At 48.5% G+C, this 23,582-nt stretch overlaps 1 protein-coding gene across 1 annotated transcript in view; it reads right to left on the bottom strand.

The window, feature by feature from the left end:
- Nucleotides 1–23,582, bottom strand: part of grin2b (glutamate ionotropic receptor NMDA type subunit 2B) — a 200,878-nt gene that overhangs the window by 4,715 nt on the left and 172,581 nt on the right. The window contains exons 4-12 of the mRNA XM_033013248.1: nucleotides 23,179–23,293; nucleotides 20,475–20,680; nucleotides 16,468–16,636; nucleotides 14,906–15,059; nucleotides 13,229–13,354; nucleotides 11,721–11,950; nucleotides 10,925–11,085; nucleotides 7,406–7,593; nucleotides 1,670–1,908 (exon numbers count right to left, since the gene is read on the bottom strand). Of these exons, the coding sequence (XP_032869139.1) occupies nucleotides 1,670–1,908; nucleotides 7,406–7,593; nucleotides 10,925–11,085; nucleotides 11,721–11,950; nucleotides 13,229–13,354; nucleotides 14,906–15,059; nucleotides 16,468–16,636; nucleotides 20,475–20,680; nucleotides 23,179–23,293 (1,588 nt within the window). The remainder of the gene's footprint in view (nucleotides 1–1,669; nucleotides 1,909–7,405; nucleotides 7,594–10,924; nucleotides 11,086–11,720; nucleotides 11,951–13,228; nucleotides 13,355–14,905; nucleotides 15,060–16,467; nucleotides 16,637–20,474; nucleotides 20,681–23,178; nucleotides 23,294–23,582) is intronic.

The following is a 23,582-nucleotide window of genomic DNA, read 5'->3' as shown; positions in this document are numbered from 1 at the left end:
GAAAGAATTAGGCCATTCGGCCCATCAAGTCTACTCTGCCATTCAATTATGGCTGATCTATCTCTCCCTCCTAACCCCATTAGAAACATAGAAACATAGACAATAGGTGCAGGAGTAGGCCATTCGGCCCTTCGAGCCTGCACCGCCATTCAATATGATCATGGCTGATCATCCAACTCAGTATCCCATCCCTGCCTTCTCTCCATACCCCCTGATCCCTTTAGCCACAAGGGCCACATCTAACTCCCTCTTAAATATAGCCAATGAACTGTGGCCTCAACTACCTTCTGTGGCAGAGAATTCCACAGATTCACCAATCTCTGTGTAAAAAATGTTTTTCTCATCTCGGTCCTAAAAGATTTCCCCCTTATCCTTAAACTGTGACCCCTTGTTCTGGACTTCCCCAACATCGGGAACAATCTCCCTGCATCTAGCCTGTCCAACCGCTTAAGAATTTTGTACGTTTCTATAAGATCCCCCCTCAATCTTCTAAATTCTAGCGCGTACAAGCCTAATTCTCCTGCCTTCTCCCCATAACCCCTGACACCCGTACTAATCAAGAATCTATCTCTCTCTCCCCTGCCTTTAACATATCCATTGACTTGGCCTCCACAGCCATCTATGGCAATGAATTCCACAGATTCACCACCTTCTGACTAAAGAAATTCCTCATCATCTCATTCCTAAAGGAACGTCCTTTAATTCTGAGGCTGTGACCTCTGGTCCTAGACTCTCCCACTGGGAGATTCTCAGTTATCTATCTTCTCGTTGGATCTGCGGCCAAGGGCAGTCCCATTAATGGGGATAAATTATCCAATTTTGGCCCAACAGTCTGTGAAGACCAATCCATTCAGACACCGTTGTATGGGTTTGAACGCCAATGGTTTGAATCATTGGGACCTGCACTCTCCCTGTGTGACGTTCATTACTCAGCAGCACTTCCAGTTATGGGAAGAGCTTCCTAAAGAAGGCAGCTAATAATGTTTAAGAAACATTTAGACAGGTACATGGATAGGACAGGTTTAGATGGATATGGGCCAAGCGCAGGCTAGTGGGACTGGTATAGATGGGACATGTTGGTCGGGGTAGGCAAGTTGGGCCTAAGGGCCTGCTTCCACAACTCTATGTTTCTAATGTCATCAAACACCATGATGGTGCAACTGGTAGAGTTGCTGCCTCACAGCGCCAGAGACCCGGGTTCGATCCTGACCTTGGGTGCGGTCTGTGCGGAGTTTGCCTGTTCTCCTCCAACATCCCAAAGACGTGCGGGTTTGGAGGTTAATTGGCTTCTGACAAATTATCCGGAGTGTGTAGGGAGAGGATGAAGAGGAAGAAAGGAAGAGGAGGAGCCCGAGGGCTGAGGGAGAGCTGGGAAGGGGATGAGACAGCAAGGGCTACCGGAAATTGGAGAATTCAATGTTTATGCCGCTAGGGTGCAGACTGCCCAAGCGGAATATGAGGTGCTGCTCCTCCAATTTCCGGTGGTGCTCACTCTGGCCATGGAGGAGGCCCAGGACAGAAAGGTTGGATTCGGAATGGGAGGGGGAGTTGAAGTGCTGAGCCACAGGGAGATCAGGTTGGTTAATCCATGCTGTATCTTGAAAGGTAACTGAGCTCATGACCGTCCAGTACCACGCTGTGCCTGCAGAGGGGCGAGGTGTGTGCTTACCCTGCTGACTGAGAACAGGAAGCCAGGTTTGCCGGTGCAGACGCCCATGAAGCAGTGCCTCAGCTGCCAGAAGAAGAGGTGCTCGCAGATGAAGGTGAGGAGGCTGAGGGTCATTGCAGCGCCCAGCATGTAGAAGACGCCCGCCATGTTGTCCACGTCCAGCTGGCTGCTCATCACCTCGTTCTTCTCGTTGTGGCAGATGCCAGTCAGCCACATGGCCTCCAGTTCCTCCATGTCCCCTGCAAAATAAAACAGCCAGTCAGAGACACGGGTTCGATCCCGACTACGGGAGCTTGTCTGTACGGAGTTTGTACCTTCTCCCCGTGACCTGCGTGGGTTTTGTCCGCGATCTTCCGTATCCTCCCACACTCCAAAGACACGCAGGTTTTTTGCATTCAGCAAAACTCTCCACCTGGGCATTTATATTAGAAGCTCCGAATGTAAGTGTGATGGTGTAACTGCACCCTGGCGCAAGAGACAGGGGTGGGGTCCCAGTGTACAACTGTAGTCCCAGTGGTGCATCTGTGGTCCCAGTGATGTATCTGATGCTGGCAGGGTGCCAGTGAGACAGCTGTGATCCCTGTGGTACAACTGTCGTCACAGTGGCGTTGGGTGCCAGTGATCCCAGAGGCATATGGTGCCAGTGGTACAGTTGTAGTTCCAGTTGTGTGGGGTGCCAGTGATACAGCTGTGGTTCCAGTGGAGTGGGGTGCCAGTGATACAGCTGTGGCTCCAGTGGAGTGGGGTGCCAGTGATACAGCTGTGATTCCAGTGGAGTGGGGTGCCAGTGATACAGCTGTGGTTCCCAGTGGAGTGGGGTACCAGTGATACAGCTGTGGTTCCCAGTGGCAGGGTGCCAGTGGTACAGCTGTGGTTCCAGTGGAGTGGGGTGCCAGTGATACAGCTGTGGTTCCCAGTGGCAGGGTGCCAGTGGTACAGCTGTGGTTCCCAGTGGCAGGGTGCCAGTGATACAGCTGTGGTTCCAGTGGAGTGGGGTGCCAGTGATACAGCTGTGGTTCCAGTGGAGTGGGGTGCCAGTGATATAGCTGTGGTTCCCAGTGGCAGGGTGCCAGTGATACAGCTGTGGTTCCAGTGGAGTGGGGTGCCAGTGATATAGCTGTGGTTCCAGTGGCAGGGTGCCAGTGATACAGCTGTGGTTCCCAGTGGCAGGGTGCCAGTGGTACAGCTGTGGTTCCAGTGGAGTGGGGATGCCAGTGGCACAGCTGTGGTTCCAGTGGAGTGGGGTGCCAGTGATACAGCTGTGTGGTGTGTCTACTCGATTCTCATTCTGCAGGTTCTACTATTTTGCCTTCCCATTCACTGTACTATTCAACACTGTGTGTCGCGATCAACATAGAATGCGTAACGAACAGGCAGCTTTGGATCGAGGGCTGACATACAGCTTTGGATCGAGGGCTGACATACAGTACATCTTGCAAACAATTCATTCCGTGCCCTTGAACTTCACTTTGTCAAGAACTTCCACAGTCTTGATCTTCATCAGCAAAAACACAGGAGTCTGATGATATGTTAATAACTCCCCTAAGACAGCAGAGAGAGGAACACTGTGTGAATGAAAATTAATTACACTCTGTCATCAGCAGCCTATTTAGTTTGCTCCTGTGGGTACATGGCAGTATGCATTCACAGCCATGTGTAGCCATTTGTCTCAGTATGTAGAACTACATCCACATTGCTGCTTTAGTTCACCAGCTTTGAACGTAAATTGAGACCTTAAAACCCTCTGGATTCTGTAAGAACCTGTTTAACACGCGTTTAAAATAGGCAGAGTATAATGGGCAAGTGGGATTAGTATCAGTGGGCACAGTGTCGCAGCGGTAGAGTTGCTGCCTTACGGCGCCAGGGACCCGGGTTCGATCCTGACTACGGGTGCTGTCTGTATGGGATTTGCACCTTCTCCCCGTGACCATGTGGGTTTTCTCCGGGTGCTCCGGTTTCCCCCCCACACTCCAAAGACGTACAGGTTTGTAGGTTAATTGGCTTTGGTAAAATTGCAAATTGTCCCCAGCGTGTAGCGTTTTGGTTGCGAGTCCAGTTGCCGGAAAGACTACACTTGTTTACAATCAAGCCGTCCACAGGACACAGGATACTGGAGAGAAGGGATAATGTTTAGAGCGAGATGAAGACCAGTAAATAAAGTCCGATCATTTTACCAGCGTTCTGCCGAATGTCGGCAATTAGCATTCACACTTCACACTTCAACATCCAACACTAAAATGTCTCTGATAGACACAAAAAGCTGGAGTCGAGAGTCTGTCCCACTTGGGTGTCTTTTGCGTGTCACGCAGATGGCGTGCGAAGATTTTGTACATCCCAAAATCCTGGGGCGCCGCGCGTGACTGCCTACGTCAGCACGCACCATGCTCGCGTAATGCGCACCATGCTCGCGTCACGTGCGCGTCACGACAAGCGAGTCGTGCGTCATGGTTAGCAGGGCTAACCATGTTTCCATTAGTATCCCAACCCGAAATGTCGCCTGCCCATGTTCTCCAGAGATGCTCGAGGAGACTCTGCAGTGGAGCAGACAAAATGTGTAGGAAGAACTGCAGATAGACACAAAGAGCTGGAGTACCTCACCAGGTTGGGTTAAACTCAGTCTGAAGAAGGGTTTCGGCACGAAACGTTGCCTATTTCCTTCGCTCCATAGATGCTGCTACACCCGCTGAGTTTCTCCAGCACTTTTGTCTACCTTCGGAGTTTGTACCTTCTCCCCGTGACCTGCGTGGGTTTTTTTCTCCAGGATTTCCGATTTCCTCCCACACTCCAAAGACGTGTAGTTTTTGTAGGCTGATTGGCGTGGTATATATGTAAATTGCCCCTAGTGTATGTGGGATAATGTTAGTGTGCGGGGATCGCTGGGCGGCGCGGAGTCGGTGGGCCAAATGGGCCAGTTTTCCCTCTGTGTCTCTGGCCTAACACACAGAGGAACTGTCTGTGTTTTGTAAGTAGGATCAATCCCAAAACTCACCAACTGCACATGACCCTGTATTACACTGCACCAATCTTGCCCAAACTCCCAACAGGTTCCCAATTGCCCACAACAATAATACAACCTCAATGATCTAATTATACTTTAATGTCACCTGTACGTTCGATTTTCCAGCATCTGCAGTTCCTTCTTAAACACAATGGTTTAAACCAGCATCTGCAGTTCCTTCCGACAAGAAACTGCAGATGCTGGTTTATGCCAGAGAGAGACACAAAATGACTGAGTAACTCAGTGGGGCAGGCAGCATCTCTGGAGAAAACAAACTGGTGACGTCTCGGGTGGGAACCCTTCTTCAGACTGGAAGCAGAGGGGGACACTGCCTGACATGCCGAATTACTCCAGCACTTTGTGACTTGTTTTTAACCCTGATTGTTATTGTTTGGATGTGAACTGGGACCGAGGAAACCATGCATGCAGACCCAAGCCATATTTAAATATCAAATCGTTAACCACAAAAAAGGCTAATTTTACCATCCATTTGGGCTGATGTCACATGGTTAATTAAAATGGAGTTTCTTCCCCAAGAACACTAGGTAATTATGGTGAGGAGCAGACCCAAGGGGCAGAAGGGATGGATCTGTGCCTATGAGAAACCATTTGTTCCACTTTCATTTCAGCAGTTCCTCATTCACCCACCATTTCATCCATTTTTTAATTAAATGAAACTCTTCCAGTGATCCTTCCGGGAGTCTGGATTTCTTAACTCGTTAAGGCCATCTTAATAGCAGAACAAAAATTAATTCTAATTGGTTTGAATACGTGCCTTTCTTTCAATGGAAAGCAGTGAATGATGAAGTAAGGAGCCATTCGGCCCATCTTGGCTTTGTAAGCCCATTGGGAGAACTTTCCAATTCATCCTGCACATAACTCTCTCCCTTTGCTATTGAAATGTCGTACAGTTTTCACTCTTTTAATTAAGGTCATAGAGGAATATGAGCAGAATTAGGTCATTCGGCCCATCATGTTTACTCCGCCATTCAATCATGGCTGATCTATCTCTCCCTCCTAACCCCATTCTCCTGCCTTCTCCCCATAACGCCTGACATCCGTTCTAATCGAGAATCTATCTATCTCTGCCTTCAAAATATCCATTGATGGCCTCTGTGGCAATGAATTCCACAGATTCACCACCCTCTGACTAAAGAAATTCCTTATCATCTCCTTTCTAAAGGTACACCCTTTTATTCTAAGACTATAACCTCTAGTCCTAGACTCTCCCACTAGTGGAAACATCCTCTCCACATACACTCCATATCCATGCCTTTCACTATTAGAAACATAGAAACATTGAAAATAGGTGCAGGGGTAGGCCATTCGGCCCTTCGAGACAGCACCGCCATTCAATATGATCATGGCCGATCATCCAAAATCAGTAGCCCGTTCCTGCTTTCTCCCCATATCCCTTGATTCCGTTAGCCCTAAGAGCTATATCTAAAGGGCCTGTCCCACTGTACGAGGTAATTCAAGAGTTCTCCCGAGTTCTCTCCTGATTCGAGCTCGTGTAATGTAAGTAGCGGGTATGTAGCGGCTCGTACCAGTAAAAAGTAATCATTTTTTTCATCACGAGTATTTTTTTACTTGTGGACATTTTTCACAGTGTTGAAAAAACATCACGAGTTTACTGGATTTCCCGAGTACCTACCGTTACTCGTACGAGCCGCCACGTGACATCCACGAGCTCCTACGTACCCGCTACGTACATTACACGAGCTCGAATCAGGGGAGAACTATTGAATTTCCTCGTACAGTGGGACAAGCCCTTAACTTTCTCTAGAAAACTATTCGGTAAGATTCAATGAGGTCTGTCCTCACCCTTCTAAACTCCAGCAAGTGCAGGCCCAACGAAACTAAATGGAAGTGAAACTAGCCTGTCCCGCTGAGTCACCCCAGTGCTTTTGTGTCTATCCCCAGTGTAAATCAGCATCTGCAGTTCCTCCCCATGCCAAATGGCTCAGATTCTCGGGAGGATATATCTGAAACTTACAAAATTCTTAAGGGGATTGACAGGCTAGATGCAGGAAGATTGTTCCTGATGTTGGGGAAGTCCAGAACAAGGGGTCACAGTTTAAGGATAAGGGGGAAGTCTTTTAGGACCGAGATGAGAATTTTTTTTTTCACACAGAGAGCGGTGAATCTGTGGAATTCTCTGCCACAGAAGGTAGTTGAGGCCACAGTTTATTGGCTAAATTTAAGAGGGAGTTAGATGTGGCCCTTGTGGCTAAAGGGATCAGGGGGTATGGAGAGAAGGCAGGTACAGGATACTGAGTTGGATGATCAGCCATGATCATATTGAATAATAATAATAATGGATGGGATTTATATAGCGCCTTTCTAATACTCAAGGCGCTTTACATCGCATTATTCATTCACTCCTCAGTCACACTCGGTGGTGGTAAGCTACTTCTGTAGCCACAGCTGCCCTGGGGCAGACTGACGGAAGCGTGGCTGCCAATCTGCGCCTACGGCCCCTCCGACCACCACCAATCACTCACACACATTCACACACAGGCAAAGGTGGGTGAAGTGTCTTGCCCAAGGACACAACGACAGTATGCACTCCAAGCGGGATTCGAACCGGCTACCTTCCGGTTGCCAGCCGAACACTTAGCCCATTGTGCCATCTGTCGTCCATCTGGCGGTGCAGGCTCGAAGGGCCGAATGGCCTACTCCTGCACCTATTTTCTATGTTTCTATGTCTATGATATACGGGAAACAATCTCTCTCACCATCGCCGAAGAGCTGCAGGATGGCCAGATCCACCGCCCGCTTCCAGCCGCTGCTCTTCTGGATTGCGATGCCGTAGCCAGTGGTGGCAAACACCTTGCCGCTGCCGATGGTGACCAGCTTGCAGCCCTCGTCCCTGCCGGCCATGTAGTTCAGCACTGCCGCATCGTAGATGAATGCGTCCAACTTCCTGCAAGAGAAGCACAGCCCGTCAGAGGTTGTCCAAAACTCACCAAGAGAAAGACAGATGGGATTTCCAGGACCACTGGGTGTTGAATGCATCCTTGACAAAGGAGTGTAAGATAGCTGTATAGTTATTAAGGATATTTGTTTGCATGTATTATGGTGGTAGGGTTCTGGTTTGTTTTATGGTACAGGTAGTGTAATAATTATTTTTTTTCATAATTGAATACATTTTTTGAAAAAAAAAAAGAGAAAGATAGATCAGCCATGATTGAATGGCGGAGTGGACTTGATGGTCCTCCTATCATTTATGAATTTATGAATTTATGAAATCCTGAAGTTTAAACTCAGCCTTCTTTAAAGGTTGGTCGCAGGCAAAGATGGTGTAGGTGGTTATGCATGCAACCAAATATATAGCTACCTCATTACCATTTGACACTCCCACCTTAGGTAGTATAACTGTAGTATCTGCATGCACCCTCCCCCTCTTGGTTCCAGTACGTGTGTAGACCAGTTGTGGTCAATGCTGGGACGTGTGGATGTAGTGTCTTAATAAAGACTTAGTGAAGGACTAAGGACCACGTCTAAAATACCTTTACAGATGGTATCAAAGTGCAAGCCACACATCGGGGCTGAGCCATTGCACAAGATCCATGTGGCCATTCGGCCCTTTTCACGGTTCTGCAGACGCAACATGTCACTTGCACGACCCTTGTCTGTGTTTGTGTCGGGAGGGACTGCAGGTGTTGGTTTAAACCGAAGAGAGACTCACAAAAAGCTGGAGTAACTCAGCGGGTGTTGCTTGGTCCAGTTCCGCCATGCTATCCGGTCACTTCACTCACTGTGAATTGTCTTTGGCATGGCTGGAGTTCAGGATGAATTCATGAGAATATCTCACGCAAAAGTGGCTTGAATTCCCCCGAGTTTCAAAGTGGCGAAAGATTGTTAAGGGCTTGGACACGCTAGAGGCAGGAAACATGTTCCCAATGTTGGGGGAGTCTAGAACTAGGGGCCACACACAGTTTAAGAATAAGGAGTAAGCTATTTAGAACGGAGACGAGGAAACACTTTTTCTCACAGAGAGTGGTGAGTCTGTGGAAATCTCTGCTTCAGAGGGCGGTGGAGGCAGGTTCTCTGGATGCTTTCAAGAGAGAGCTAGATAGGGCTCTTAAAAATAGCGGAGTCAGAGGATATGGGGAGTAGGCAGGAACTGGGTACTGATTGGGGATGATCAGCCATGAGCACATTGAATGGCGGTGCTGGCTCGAAGGGCCGAATGGCCGACTCCTGCACTTATTGTCTATTGATCAAGATGTCTAATGTGAAGAGATTCAACAGGGTGCTGGGGGAAATCTTCTCCTCTTGTGGGAGAAAGTATTAGGAGTGCAATCTTATAATTACGACAGGGACCTTAAGGTAATCAGAAGCCAGAGTAGCCGTGGTGAGTTGTTCGTTTAAAGCTCTCCTCTCTGACATCAGTCATCAGCTGGTTCCTGTGCCTTGCCTTGAAGGTCTTGGGGGACAAATCAAATTAAAATCATGCCTGTGTGATTTTAACACAGTTGTTAACCATCTGTTAATGAGAATATTAATTAAGGCACAGAGCGAATCAAAAATTATAATCCAGCCGTAAAAACTTTTATATCCTGGACTCGTCTCACAGCCTTGGGCAATGGACAATGGAGGACCTGGCATGTGGGGGGGGGGGGGGGGGGGGGGGGGGGGGGGGGGGGGAGGGGGGGATGGGGGGACACTGCCGTGAGGAGGGGGAGGGGTGGAGAACAAAAGGGGGCCTGGAGCGCCAGTACTTTGTAAACTTGTAAGCGCCCTTTATGGGCGACTATTTTCATACCTTGCGTATCCAAGCAAAGAATTTCACTGTGACTTGTCAAATGTGACAATGAAGTATTTATTTCAATTCGATTCAGTTGCCAGACCCGGGTTCGATCCTCACCACGGCACAGAGTTTGTCAGTCTGAAGAAGGGTTTCGGCCCAAAACGTCGCCTATTCCCTTCGCTCCATAGATGCTGCTGCACCCGCTGAGTTTCTCCAGCACTTTTGTCTGCCTTCGGAGTTTGTACCTTCTCCCCGTGACCTGCGTGGGTTTTTTTCTCCGGGATTTCCGACTTCCTCCCACACTCCAAAGACGTGTAGTTTTTGTAGGCTGATTGGCTTGGTATATATGTAAATTGTCCCTAGTGTGTGTGGGATAATGTTAGTGTGCGGGGATCGCTGGGCGGCGCGGACTCGGTGGGCCAAATGGGCCAGTTTTCGCTCTGTGTCTCTGGCCTAACACACAGAGGAACTGTCTGTGTTTTGTAAGTAGGATCAATCCCAAAACTCACCAACTGCACATGACCCTGTATTACACTGCACCAATCTTGCCCAAACTCCCAACAGGTTCCCAATTGCCCACAACAATAATACAACCTCAATGATCTAATGATACTTTAATGTCACCTGTACTGAGGTACAGTGAAATGCTTTGTTTTACATACAACCCGGTAAAAGCATACAGCGGACCTCACCTGGGCAGTACGCAAGATGCAACGAGACCTGGGTGTCATGGTACACCAGTCATTGAAAGTAGGCATGCAGGTGCAGCAGGCAGTGAAGAAAGCGAATGGTATGTTAGCATTCTTAGCAAAAGGATTTCAGTATAGGAGCAGGGAGGTTCTACTGGAGTTGTACAGGGTCTTGGTGAGACCACACTTGGAGTATTGCGTACAGTTTTGGTCTCCAAATCTGAGGAAAGACATTCTTGCCATAGAGGGAGTACGGAGAAGGTTCACCAGACTGATTCCTGGGATGTCAGGACTTTCATATGAAGAAAGACTGGATAGACTCGGCTTGTACTTGCTAGAATTTAGGAGATTGAGGGGGGGATCTTATAGAAACTTACAACATTCTTAAGGGGTTGGACAGGCTAGATGCAGGAAGATTGTTCCCGATGTTGGGGAAGTCCAGGACAAGGGGTAAGAGGGGAAATCCTTTAAGACCGAGATGAGAAAGACATTTTTCACACAGAGAGTGGTGAATCTCTGGAACTCTCTGCCACAGAAGGTAGTTGAGGCCACAGTTCATTGGCTATATTTAAGAGGGAGTTAGATGTGGCCCTTATGGCTAAAGGGATCAGGGGGTATGGAGAGAAGGCAGGTACAGGATACTGAGTTGGATGGTCAGCCATGATCATATTGAATGGCGGTGCAGGCTCGAAGGGCCGAATGGCCTACTCCTGCACCTATTGTCTATGTCTCTATGTTTCTATGTTTCTAGCACTGACAACGTTACAAAAAAGTATTCAATTCCTTACAACAATAATACGAATAATTCTTACCCGGACTTCAAGCTTACTAGTGCGTCCAGCACTGATTTCTGATTGTACTTAGTCATGTAGGAGTGCATTTCGAGGTAATTGTTACGGATATTTCTCTCTGTGCTGCCATTGGGAACTGTCCCGAACCGAAAAGGAGGAGAAAAATCATTTGGTCTCTGAAACTGAAGAGAGAAAAAGACAAACTGATATTGACTGAGGTTCTGATATTCAAAACATGGTGCGGTACTAATTCACAGAGAGAATGGTTATCCACGAGAGAGTTGACGTGGATAAGCTTTTTCCCATTGAGAGTAGGGAAGATTCAAACAAGAGGACATGATTTGAGAATTAAGGGACAGAAGTTTAGGGGTAACATGAGGGGGAACTTCTTTACTCGGAGAGCGGTAGCTGTGTGGAATGAGCTTCCAGTGGAAGTGGTGGAGGCAGGTTCGATTTTATCATTTAAAAATAAATTGGATAGGTATATGGACGGGAAAAGAATGGAGGGTTATGGTCTGAGTGCAGGTAGATGGGACTTGGGGAGAATATGTGTTCGGCATGGACTAGAAGGGCCGAGATGGCCTGTTTCCGTGCTGTAATTGTTATATGGTTATATGGTTATTCAACAATCTGTTAAATAATGTCTTAAAAATATAATTGACTTGGCCTCCATATTACAATGTTCCAACGTTGCTTTGTGATGTTAGAGGCACCGTGGAAATCTAATTCCCATTGCTGTTACCATCTACAACCAATGCTTGTGAACTCACGTGTCTACTCGAGCGTTTGGCTATCGTAGGAGAGGCTGGTCGCTTACCTTCTTATCGCTGAGGCCTGATACTTGGTCCACGTACTCCTCTTGGATCATAAAGGCAGCCAGGTTGGCCGTGTAGCTGGCCAAGAAGATCACAGCGAAAAAGGCCCAGACCGACACCATGATCTTACTCGTGGTGCCCTTGGGGTTCTGGACTGGCACAGAGTTGTTGAAGACGAGGCCCCAGAGCAGCCAGATGGCTTTGCCGATGGTGAATGATGGACCTCCAGGCTCTGCACGCAACACAAGATGGGGCATTCAGTGAGCTGCAGATTGCAGTGAGATTTCTGTACCATCCCCCAACTCTGTTGCACTTCCCCAATGATCTTGATTCCAGTTGGCCCTTGACCGCTATCATCTCCCCATCATTTCCTAATATATGAATTTACAAATCTCTCAACCCATTCCACCTTAGAAATTAGCACCTCCTATACTGTTAATGACCACGTCAACCTTGGCAATAATTCTTCGGGGAAGTTTTCAAGACAGAGTGGGATATGTGGAGACAGACTTACTGACCGACATCTTCCCAGGAGGCAGACTATTGACGGACATCTACTACAAACCTACTGACTCCCATAGTTATCTAGACTACGCTTCTTCCCACCTTGCTTCCTATAAAGACTCGAGAATATAATGATAAGATTATAAGATCATAATTTCCCTGGGACCGCGTGGGTTTCCTCCGGGTGCTCCGGTTTCCCACCACATCCCAAAAGATGTGTGAGTATGTTGGTACGTTGCCCTCTATAAATTGTCTCCTGGTGTGTAGGAGGTGGATGTGAAAGTGGAATAAGGGCCTGTTTCCTCGATCAGTTCGATCAATAATCCAGGTGATCAGCAGCCCTGTGTAGTGACTGCGGGGCTGTAACAATGGTGAGACAATTGTAAATCGTCCCTAGTGCGTAGGGTAATGCTAGTGTACGGGGTCACCTCTGGGCGGCACGGACTCGGTGAGCCGAAGGACTTAGAACCATAGAAACATAGAAAATAGGTGCAGGAGGAGGCCATAGGAGGTCAGGAGATATGGGGAGAAGGCAGGAACAGGGTACTGATTGTGGATGGTACACAAAATGCTGGAGAAACTCAGCGGGTGCAGCAGCTTCTATGGAGCGAAGGAAATGAATAGGCAACGTTTCGGGCCGAAACCCTTCTTCAGACTGATGTTTCGGCCCGAAACGTTGCCTATTTCCTTCGCTCCATAGATGCTGATGCACCCGCTGAGTTTCTCCAGCATTTTGTGTACCTTCGATTTTCCAGCATCTGCAGTTCCTTCTTGAATACTGATTGTGGATAATCAGCCATGATCACAGTGAATGGGGGGTGCCGGCTGGAAGGGCCGAATGGCCTACCCCTGCACCTATTGTCTATTATCTATTGGATCAACCAACTAGGTCACAGCCCCACCCTCTTCTGGCAGAGCCCTAGGACCTCAGTAACGTGTCCAGGCGATGTTAATGTACTGAGTGAAAGAGTGGATGAAAGCTTGTGGTGTGAAGGCATCATCTTACCCCTTCCATCGGCCAGACACCGGTTGTATCCCACGGGGCTGAAGTATTCAAAGACAAAGACAGCGACCGCCGAGACAATCAGAAGCATCACGAACATCATCACCCAGACGTCAGCGCTGAAGGGCTCTGTGGCATTGTGCAAAGCAAAGAGGCAAGAGTCCATAACCACAGCATCTTCCACATTAATGGGCTGAAGAGCCTGTTTTTGCACAGGCGAGATGTCGTGTCCGAGTGTCTCTCATCCAGCTACTGATCATTACTGGTTGGTCCTGTTTAACAATGCAAGGCCTTCTTTATTGAATTTCCGTTTATTATCTATCTATTTGGGCCTGGCGGTGGCGCAGTGGTAGAGTCGCTGCCTCACAGCGCCAGAGACCACGGGTTCCGTCCTGACTACGGGTGCTGTCTGTGTGGAGTTTGTACGTTCTCCCCGTAACCTGTGTGGGTTTTCTCCGAGGACTTGGGTTTCCTCCCACACTCCAAAGATGTACAGGCTTGTAGGTTAAATGTAAACCAAAGACCCTATAGCGGAGCTAGATAGACCACTCCTGCTAAATACAATGGGCTGACGTGTAGTACGCAACGGAGCGGAACGTGGGCCTTTTTTTCATCCATTTCAGTAACCAGACCCGACCCGACTCGCAGTGTAATCAACGTTGTGGGGGAACAGTTTGTGTTAATAATTTATAATTCTGAAAATGAGAAGATTTTTACCAAATAACTTTGATTTTTACGAGGATGTTTCCGTAACCGGCTTCCGTCTGCGCACTAGTATCTTTGCTCCGCTGTGGGATCTTTGGCGCAGAGACGGAATCCGGTTACGGAAATGGGGGCGAAAATCACCCGCGAATCTGCCCATGGCCGTACTACGTCTTTTTCGTCGAGTGGTCGATCTTGCTCGCTGTAGGATCTTTGATGTACACTGTCCCTAGTGTACGCAGGATAGTGTTAGCGCGCGGGGATCGCAGGTCGGTGCAGACTCGGTTGGCCGAAGGGCCTGTTTCCACACTGTATCTCCATCTGTAAACTAAGCTCACAGCCCACCACCGTCGCTGGAACCCCACTGGTGAACAGCATTGAGGGGATGTGATGTTCTGACAATGAGAAGAAGGTACATGAGCCTGAAAACTGTGACCTCCAGGCTCAACGTCAGGTTCTTCCCAGCTACTAGCGAGATCTTGAACACTGCAGCACACTAACAGTCGCCCTACCTCAGCATCGATGCACTTCACTGTGGTTGCATTACAGTCTCCGGTTTAGCACTCTTATGATCTGGTTACCTGTTATCACTGATTATTAATTTATTGTTCATAAGTTATAGGAGCAGAATTAGGCCATTCGGCCCATCACATCACGGGTGCTCTGGCTTCCTCCCGCATACCAAAGACATGCAGGTTTGTAGGTTATTTGGCCTCCCTTAAATTGCCCCAAGATTACATAGAACTAGTGTGAACGGGTTGGTGATCGATGGTCGGCATGGACTCGGCGGGCCGAAGGGCCTGTTTCCATCTGTACTCTCTTAAAATAAACCCAGAGATTTCTGTATCTTTAAACCCGACCAAGGCCACATACAGGTGGGGGATGTCACCCTGGGCACTTCATGCAACACGGAAGGGCTTTAATGAATGGATTAAGGATCTGAGAGAAGTTATCTCGATAGCCTAAATCGTGACTTACCCAGAAATGCGGAGGGTGACACCGTCCCGTTGCTCCGTGACACCATGACACTGATCCCAGTCTCAATGAAAGGCACCGAGAAGTCGATCACCTCTGAGCGTTCTTCGTTGATAGTGAGGGAACCCACCGCCATGTGCGCGTGCTTCCGGACAACCTGGTGACATAGAATGAGACTGTTTCTGTCATGTCTCCTATGATCAGCCGTGATCACATTGAATGGCGGTGCTGGCTCGAAGGGCCGAATGGCCGACTACTGCACCTATTGTCTGTGTTTCTATGCTTCTATGTCCACCTTACCCTCTGAGCTGCAGCGGTAGAGTTGCTGCCTTGCAGGCTAGATGCAGGAAGATTGTTCCCGATGTTGGGGAAGTCCAGAACAAGGGGTCACAGTTTAAGGATAAGAGGGAAGTCTTTTAGGACCGAGATGAGGAAAACATTTTTCACACAGAGAGTGGTGAATCTGTGGAATTCTCTGCCACAGAATGTAGTTGAGGCCACAGTTCATTGGCTATATTTAAGAGGGAGTTAGATGTGGCCCTTGTGGCTAAAGGGATCAGGGGGTATGGAGAGAAGGCAGGTACAGGATACTGAGTTGGATGATCAGCCATGATCATATTGAATGGCGGTGCAGGCTCGAAGGGCCGAATGGCCTACTCCTGCACCTATTGTCTATGTTGCTATGTTACAGCTCTTGCAGCGCCAGAGACCCGGGTTCGATCCCGACTACGGGTGCTGTCTGTATCGAGTTTGTACATTCTCCCCATGACCTGCGTGGGTTTTCTCCGAGTTTCCTCCCACGTTCCAAAGTATGTAAGTAAATAAGTTATAATAATAATAATAATAATGGATGGGATTTTATATAGCGCCTTTCTAGAATACTCAAGGCGCTTTACATCGCATTATTCATTCACTCCTCAGTCACACTCGGTGGTGGTAAGCCACTTCTGTAGCCACAGCTGCCCTGGGCAGACTGACGGAAGCGTGGCTGCCAATCTGCGCCTACGGCCCCTCCGACCACCACCAATCACTCACACACATTCACACACATTCACACACAGGCAAAGGTGGGTGAAGTGTCTTGCCCAAGGACACAACGACAGTATGCACTCCAAGCGGGATTCGAACCGGCTACCTTCCAGTCACAAGCCGAACACTTAGCCCATTGCTATGCCTCTGTCTCACTTAGGAAACCTGAACGGAAACCTCTGGAGACTTTGCGCCCCACCCAAGGTTTCCGTGCGGTTCCCGGAGGTTGCAGGTGGTTGCCGGAGGTTGCAGGTAGTGGAAGCAGGTAGGGAGGCTGACAAAAAAACCTCCGGGGAACCGCACGGAAACCTTGGGTGGGGCGCAAAGTCTCCGTTCAGGTTTCCGTTTAGGTTCCCTAAGTGGGACAGGGGGCATTACTCTCTCTTGAATGGGAAGGGTTTGGCAAACGGGTGGTCGCGTAGGTCAGGACGGACTTAACGAAGGTTTTCGGCGAAACGCTGTTAGTCGGGCTCTCGCCAGTTTTGGACCAGACATTAAATGACATTTCAGACAATTCCAGTTTGTGATGAGCGCACCTCTCCGACCAGTCCGTTCCACGTCCCGTTAATTTTCTTCCCGTGCTTTCCATTTGTCACCAGATACAAATCATATGTGAACTTGACATACTTGGCAATTTTCTTCAAAATGTCAATGCAAAATCCTTTACAGCATCGCTTGATGTAGATCCCTCCTTCGCTCTCATTGCTGCAAGGAATGAAGAACAACAAATGAAGAGCAAAGTAGAAGTTCCCAGGAAAGATTTCGTTCCCTTTAGATCCCCTTCAATCCCCCTGAAAGATTCTGCCCAGCTGTTATCAGGCAACTGAACCATCCCACCACAACTAGGGAGCAGACCTGAACTACTATCATCCTCATTGGTGACCTTTGGACTATCCTCGGGGTGGGAGATTGCAACCTTCACGTGGCCTACCCTATTTCGACGAATGCAATCAACCTGGCGTGCACAAACAGAAGATCAAACAGAACGAGTTGTCCTACAACTTTAGGCTGTGCACGCCATACGCAAGAAGAAGACGACTATCCTCGATCAGACTTTACCGGCTTTAAGGGCCTGTCCCACGAGCATGCGACTCCATGCGGCAAGCGCGACCTAAAGGGCCGGTCCCACCAGCATGCGACTGCATGCGGCGAGCGCGACCTAACGTGGTCGCTTGAGCCGTACGGCCTCGCGGGGCCGGTCCCACTTCGATCGCCGGAGCCGTATGGAGTTGTGCGGAGCTGGTCCCGACATCGAGCGGGGCTCCGAAAAACTGACCGTGTTTAAAAATTCCGCGCGGCAACGCCTCGACGCCATACGCCCGTCGGACTTCGCTCAAACTTCACGTCACTCATTCGACCTCCGTGCGTACGGCGTCGAGGCGGCTGCGGGCTTTAGGTCGCGCTTGCAGCATGGAGTCGCATGCTCGTGGGACAGGCCCTTTACCTTGCACTAAACGTTGATCCTTTATCAAGTATCTGTACACTGTGGACGGCTCGATTGTAATCATGCATTGTCTTTTCGCTGACTGGTTAGCACACAACAAAGGATTTTCACTGTTCCTCGGTACACGTGACAATAAGCTAAACTGAACCATCCTCTTAGTTTACCTGAAGGCAAATCCCTCTCCACTACATCATCACCATATTCCCCATGACCACACCATTTACTACCCTGTTTTAGTTCCTCTACCTCCATGTCTAAAATTGTTTAATGCTCAAAATCTTTTCACCTAACAAAACGTTCTCTCCTCCTGTAAGGTAACTTTTTTCTCCTCTCCTCTGAGTTTTATGTGGCGACCTGCTATCAGGTGAAAGCTGATCCAACCAACACGCAGGTAACAGACGGAGAGTGCAGATGCTGGAATCCTTTGTGTGAAAAAGTTACCCCTCAGTTTCCTATTAAATCTTTTGGCCTTCACCTTAAACCTGTGTCCTCTGGTCTACGACTCCCCTACTCTGGGCAAGAGACTCTGTGCATCTACCCGATCTATTCCTCTCATGATCTGATACATGGGTATGATGGTCAGCATGGGCAAGTTGGGCCGAAGGGCCTGTTTGCACTCTGTATGACTCTATACCATGTGCTTTCTTTATCACTTCATCAAGAACAACAGAGGAAGATGACTGACGTTGGTGCCCTTCCCTCACAGTGGGCAACTTTGATTCTGCTGTGTGGGGATGTTTTATGTTGGACTCCATCAATAGACAATAGGTGCAGGAGCAGGCCATTCGGCCCTTCGAGCCATTCAATGTGATCATGGCTGATCATCCCCAATCAGTACCCCGTTCCTGCCTTCTCCCCATATCCCCTGACTCCGCTATTTTTAAGAGCCCTATCTATCTCTCTCTCGAAAGCATCCAGAGAACCCGCCTCCACCGCCCTCTGAGGCAGAGAATTCCACAGACTCACCACTCTCTGTGAGAAAAAGTGTTTCCTCGTCTCCGTTCTAAATGGCTCACTCCTAATTCTTAAACTGTGTGTGTGGCCCCTGGTTCTGGTCTCCCCCAACATCGGGGACATGTTTCGTGCCTCTAGCGTGTCCAAGCCAGTAATTCCCAATTACATCGTGGTGCAGCGGTAGAGTTGCTGCCTCACAGCGCCAGAGAGTGTTGTGTGCGTTATTTTATTTGTATGGTGACCACACATTTCACTGTACCAACTGCTGCATGTGACAAATAAATGTATCTTGTGTTGCCATATAATACTCTTTCATGCAATTTGGTCTTTCTGTCTTTAAGTGGCTGCTGCTTTAAAGTGAATCTGGGGGCAGAAGCCTCCGCAATCTGTTCGCTTCCAGGCGCTATGCCACAATCTGAAATCCTGACAGGAAAACAAGGGTCACAAAAGGTTCAGAGCTCCCGTTTATACCGATAATCTTCATCGGTTGCGGGGAGATAAGGATTTCTTATAGACACTTCGGGTAGCATCTAATGGGGATCTAAACGCATTCCAATTCTCCCGACATAATCTATATTAGGTATCTCTATTCTACAGAAATATCATAGTAATCTTTACGTAGGATCAATTTCAAGATAATTTCACATAAATAGGTTTCTCCCTCTCAAAGAATATATTGGGTCCTGGCAGCCAATGGATTGGTTCGCAGTTAGGAAAAGATGTTCCTTACTCTTCAATGCCTCTTCCTCTCCCATCCTCTTCCATCTAAATTCCCTCCTCTGGCTTCACATTTCGTGCCTCTTCTTTCTTTACGCTCTCATCTCACACAATAGACAATAGACAATAGGTGCAGGAGTAGGCCATTCGGCCCTTCGAGCCAGCACCGCCATTCAATGTGCTCATGGCTGATCATCCCCAATCAGTACCCAGTTCCTGCCTTCTCCCCATATCCCCTGACTCCGCTATTTCTAAGAGCCCTATCTAGCTCTCTCTTGAAAGCATCCACCGCCCTCTGAGGCAGAGAATTCCACAGACTCACCACTCTCTGTGAGAAAAAGGGTTTCCTCGTCTCCGTTCTAAATGGTTTACTCCTTATTCTTAAACTGTGGCCCCTGGTTCTGGACTCCCCCAACGTCGGGAACACGTTTCCTGCCTCTAGCGTGTCCAAGTCCTTAACAATCTTATATGTTTCAATGAGATGCCCTCTCATCCTTCTAAACTCCAGAGTGTACAAGCCCAGCTGCTCCATTCTCTCAGCATATGACAGTCCCGCCATCCCGGGAATTAACCTTGTAAACCTGCGCTGCACTCCCTCAATAGCAAGAATGTCCTTCCTCAAATTAGGGGACCAAAACTGCATACAATACTCCAGGTGTGGTCTCACTAGGGCTCTGTACAACTGCAGAAGGACCTCTTTGCTCATATACTTGACTCCTCTTGTTATAAAGGCCAACATGCCATTCGCTTTCTTCACTGCCTGCTGTACTTGCATGCTTACTTTTGTCTTTTTGTATTTTCTTCTGTGGCTTTAGTCCAGCTATCTACCTATCAACCTCCCCTTCTACTGTATCCACCTATCACTTGTCAAACTACATACCAACCCCACCTCTCTTCCTGCTTTATCTCTCTCCCCCCACCCCCTTCACTACCATGAGTCTGAAGAAGGGACCCATCCCGAAGCATCACCTATCCATGTTCTCCAGAGATAGACACATATGCATAGGGTAAGCCTGGCAAGATCTCTAGTGAAGAGGAATAGGCGATGTTTTGATGTTTCAAATGGAAACCCTTCTTCTCCAGAGATGTTGCCTGACCCGCTGAGTTACTCCAGCACTTTGTGTCTTTTCTTCTCTCTAATACAGCATCTGCAGTTCCTTGTGTCTGCATTGATGATCGATGTGCACCCAGTCATATAGAAACATAGAACATAGAAAATAGGTGCAGGAGGAGGCCATTCGGCCCTTCGAGCCAGCACCGCCATTCATTGTGATCATGGCTGATCGTCCCCAATCAATAACCCGTGCCTGCCTTCTCCCCATATCCCTTGATTCCACTCTTAAATCCAACCAGTGACTTGGCCTCCACTGCCCAGCAATATACCCTGCTGTTAGCACCCCAGGCAAGACCAGCTAGGTGGGTACATACATGGGTTTGACGTGCTTCCTGCAGGGTACCGTGTTCCTCATACACGTCCCGCTCAGAGAGTCCACGTTCTCCACAATGACGAAGGGCGCCTCCTCCAACGTGACGATGCTCAAGTGGTCGTCTTCCTCTTCCGACTCCGAGAACAAGTAGTACCGGGGCCAGATGTGGTACTTCATGGCCAGCCTTTTTGCCTCCCACGTCCCAACCTGCACACAAGTGAAAGACCAGTCAGTTAACCACGGGAGGTAACGGTATGAGCTGCTTCTTGCTCAGTGGAACATGTGGGCTGTCTGCCCTGGGCCGCACACAGAATGGTGGTCTATAACAGTAGACCTACTGCCTTACAGCGCCAGAGACCCGGGTTCGAACCTGACTATTGGGTAGAATAATAATAATAATAATGGATGGGATTTATATAGCGCCTTTCTAATACTCAAGGCGCTTTACATCGCATTATTCATTCACTCCTCAGTCACACTCGGTGGTGGTAAGCTACTTCTGTAGCCACAGCTGCCCTGGGGCAGACTGACGGAAGCGTGGCTGCCAATCTGCGCCTACGGCCCCTCCGACCACCACCAATCACTCACACACATTCACACACATTCACACACAGGCAAAGGTGGGTGAAGTGTCTTGCCCAAGGACACAACGACAGTATGCACTCCAAGCGGGATTCGAACCGGCTACCTTCCGGTTGCCAGCCGAACACTTAGCCCATTGTGCCATCTGTCGTGAAGATTGCAACCTTCACGTGGTCCGCCCTGTTTCGACTAATGCAATCAACTCGACGTGCACAAACGGAAGATCAAATAGAACAAGTTGTCCAACAACTTTAGGCTGTGCACGCCACACGAAAGAAGAAGAACCTGACTACGGGTGCTGTCTGTATGGAGTTTGTACGTTCTCCCTGTGACATGCGTGGGTTTTCTCTGGATGCACCGGTTTCCTCCAACATGTGCAGGTTTGTAAGTTAAGTGCCTGTCCCACTTGGCAATTTTTTCGGTGACTGCCGGCATCATATCAGTGTTGCCAAAAGATTTTGAACATTTCAAAATCCAGCGGTGACAAAAAAAATGTTGCGAGACTTGAAAAAACGCCGCGCGTATATATGTCACCACGCCGCATCACGCCGCTAATTTTTCGGTGACCTGATACGTCAGTCAATGTTGCCGGCATTCGCCGAAAACATCGCCAAGTGGGACAGGCCGTTTAATTGGCTTGGAATAATTGCAAAATTGCCCCCTGTGTGTGTAGTATGGTGTTCATGTGCGGAGGTTGCCGGTTGGCACATACTCGGTGGGCCGAAGGGCCTGTTTCCGCACTGCATCTCTAAACTAAACGAAATATGGTTCAGAGTTGCAATTCATGCCCTCTCTGTATTTATCCATTATAGAACATAAATTAAAATTAAATTAAATTTCTTTATTTATATAGCACATTTTTAGTCAACTTGCATTGACCCCAAAGTGCTTCACATAATTACATCCACACACACAGGCAAAGGTGGGTGAAGTGTCTTGCCCAAGGACACACACAGGCAAAGGTGGGTGAAGTGTCTTGCCCAACGACACAACGACAGTATGCACTCCAAGCGGGATTCGAACCAGCTACCTTCCGGTTGCCAGCCGAACACTTAGCCCATTGTGCCATCTGTCGTCCCGACACGTAGCACCGTACAACACAATAACAGGCCCTTCGGCCCACAATGTCAGGGTCGAACATGATGCTATGAACCTGCGTGGATTTTCTCCGAGATCTTGGGTTTCCTCCCACGCTCCAAAGACATACAGGTTTGTAGGTTAATTGGTTTGGTTTAAATGTAAAAATTGTCCCTAGTGTGTGTGGGATAGCATTAGTGTGCGGGGATCGCTGGTGGGCCGAAGGGCCTGTTTCCGTGCTGTATCTCTAAACTAAACTAAACTCACAAGCAGGGAAACCAATGGATGTAGAACATCACAAGTAAGATAATTGAAAGTTATGGGAAACTGATATAGCATAGGGGACACGAGACCTGGGGCAGTCAGATAATCACACTGACTTAAATGTGGTGCAGGTTTGAAAGGATGAGTTGATGTTCATAAGTGATAGGAGCAGAATTATGCCCCTGTCCCACTTAGGAAACCTGAACGGAAACCTCTGGAGCCTTTGCACCCCACCCAAGGTTTCCGTGCAGTTCCCGGAGGTTCCCGGAGGTTTTTGTCAGTCTCCCTACCTGCTTCCACTACCTGCAACCTCCGGCAACCACCTGCAACCTCCGGGAACCGCACGGAAACCTTGGGTGGGATGCAAAGTCTCCAGAGGTTTCCGTTCAGGTTTCCTAAGTGGGACAGGGGCATTAGGCTATTCGGTCTACTCCGCCATTCAATCATGGCTGATCTATCTTTCCCTCTCAACCCCATTCTCCTGCCTTCACCCCGTAACCCCTGACACCCACAAATAGTAGTCTATTTCAGGTTGCAACCCTTCTTCAGCTAGAAGACCGAAGATGTCTAAAGAAGGGTCCCGACCCGAAATGTCACTGGTCCTTTTTCTCCAGAGATGCTGCCTGACCCGCTGAGTTACTCCAGCATTTTGTGTCTTTGTTTGTACATGAGATTATAATAAATACCCTTGGTTGCTTCCATCATGGCACGATGGCTAAGATGGCTTGCAGCACGAATATCTATGATCTTCATTGCCATACAAACCCCACTGAGCCCCTTACCTTTTCCCATAGCCGTTCTTTGTTCAGTAGGATGATTACTAATTTGGGGTGCATCTGGTACCCGTCTTCACTGAAGGAGAGGTTTCTTCCCTCAAAGCTTACATTCATAAGGTATCTGCAAAGACAGGAGGAAAAGCGATCAGTGAGTACCTGGAGCGTGAACGGGTTCATGCTTATTTCTGATTATTTAACAAAGCACAGGTGTCAAAAGCTCAGGACGAACCGAGCGCACAAGAGCCTGTGGGTTGAACTCATTATAGTTCAAACCTCAACATGCGTTGACTCCCCCACTGTGCGCAGTGCTATTCTCGGGATGCTCGTGCACTGATTGCACTCAGCAATCTCACGTTCCTTTTCTTAAGCCCGCAAGGTCGAATTTATACAGCTTGGTTTCTTGCCTCGTG

Source organism: Amblyraja radiata, chromosome 38 (assembly GCF_010909765.2).
Source record: "Amblyraja radiata isolate CabotCenter1 chromosome 38, sAmbRad1.1.pri, whole genome shotgun sequence".
NCBI lineage: Eukaryota > Metazoa > Chordata > Chondrichthyes > Rajiformes > Rajidae > Amblyraja > Amblyraja radiata.
The sequence above is the reverse complement of the archived record's forward strand: the minus strand, read 5'-3'. Positions and strand labels throughout refer to the sequence as shown.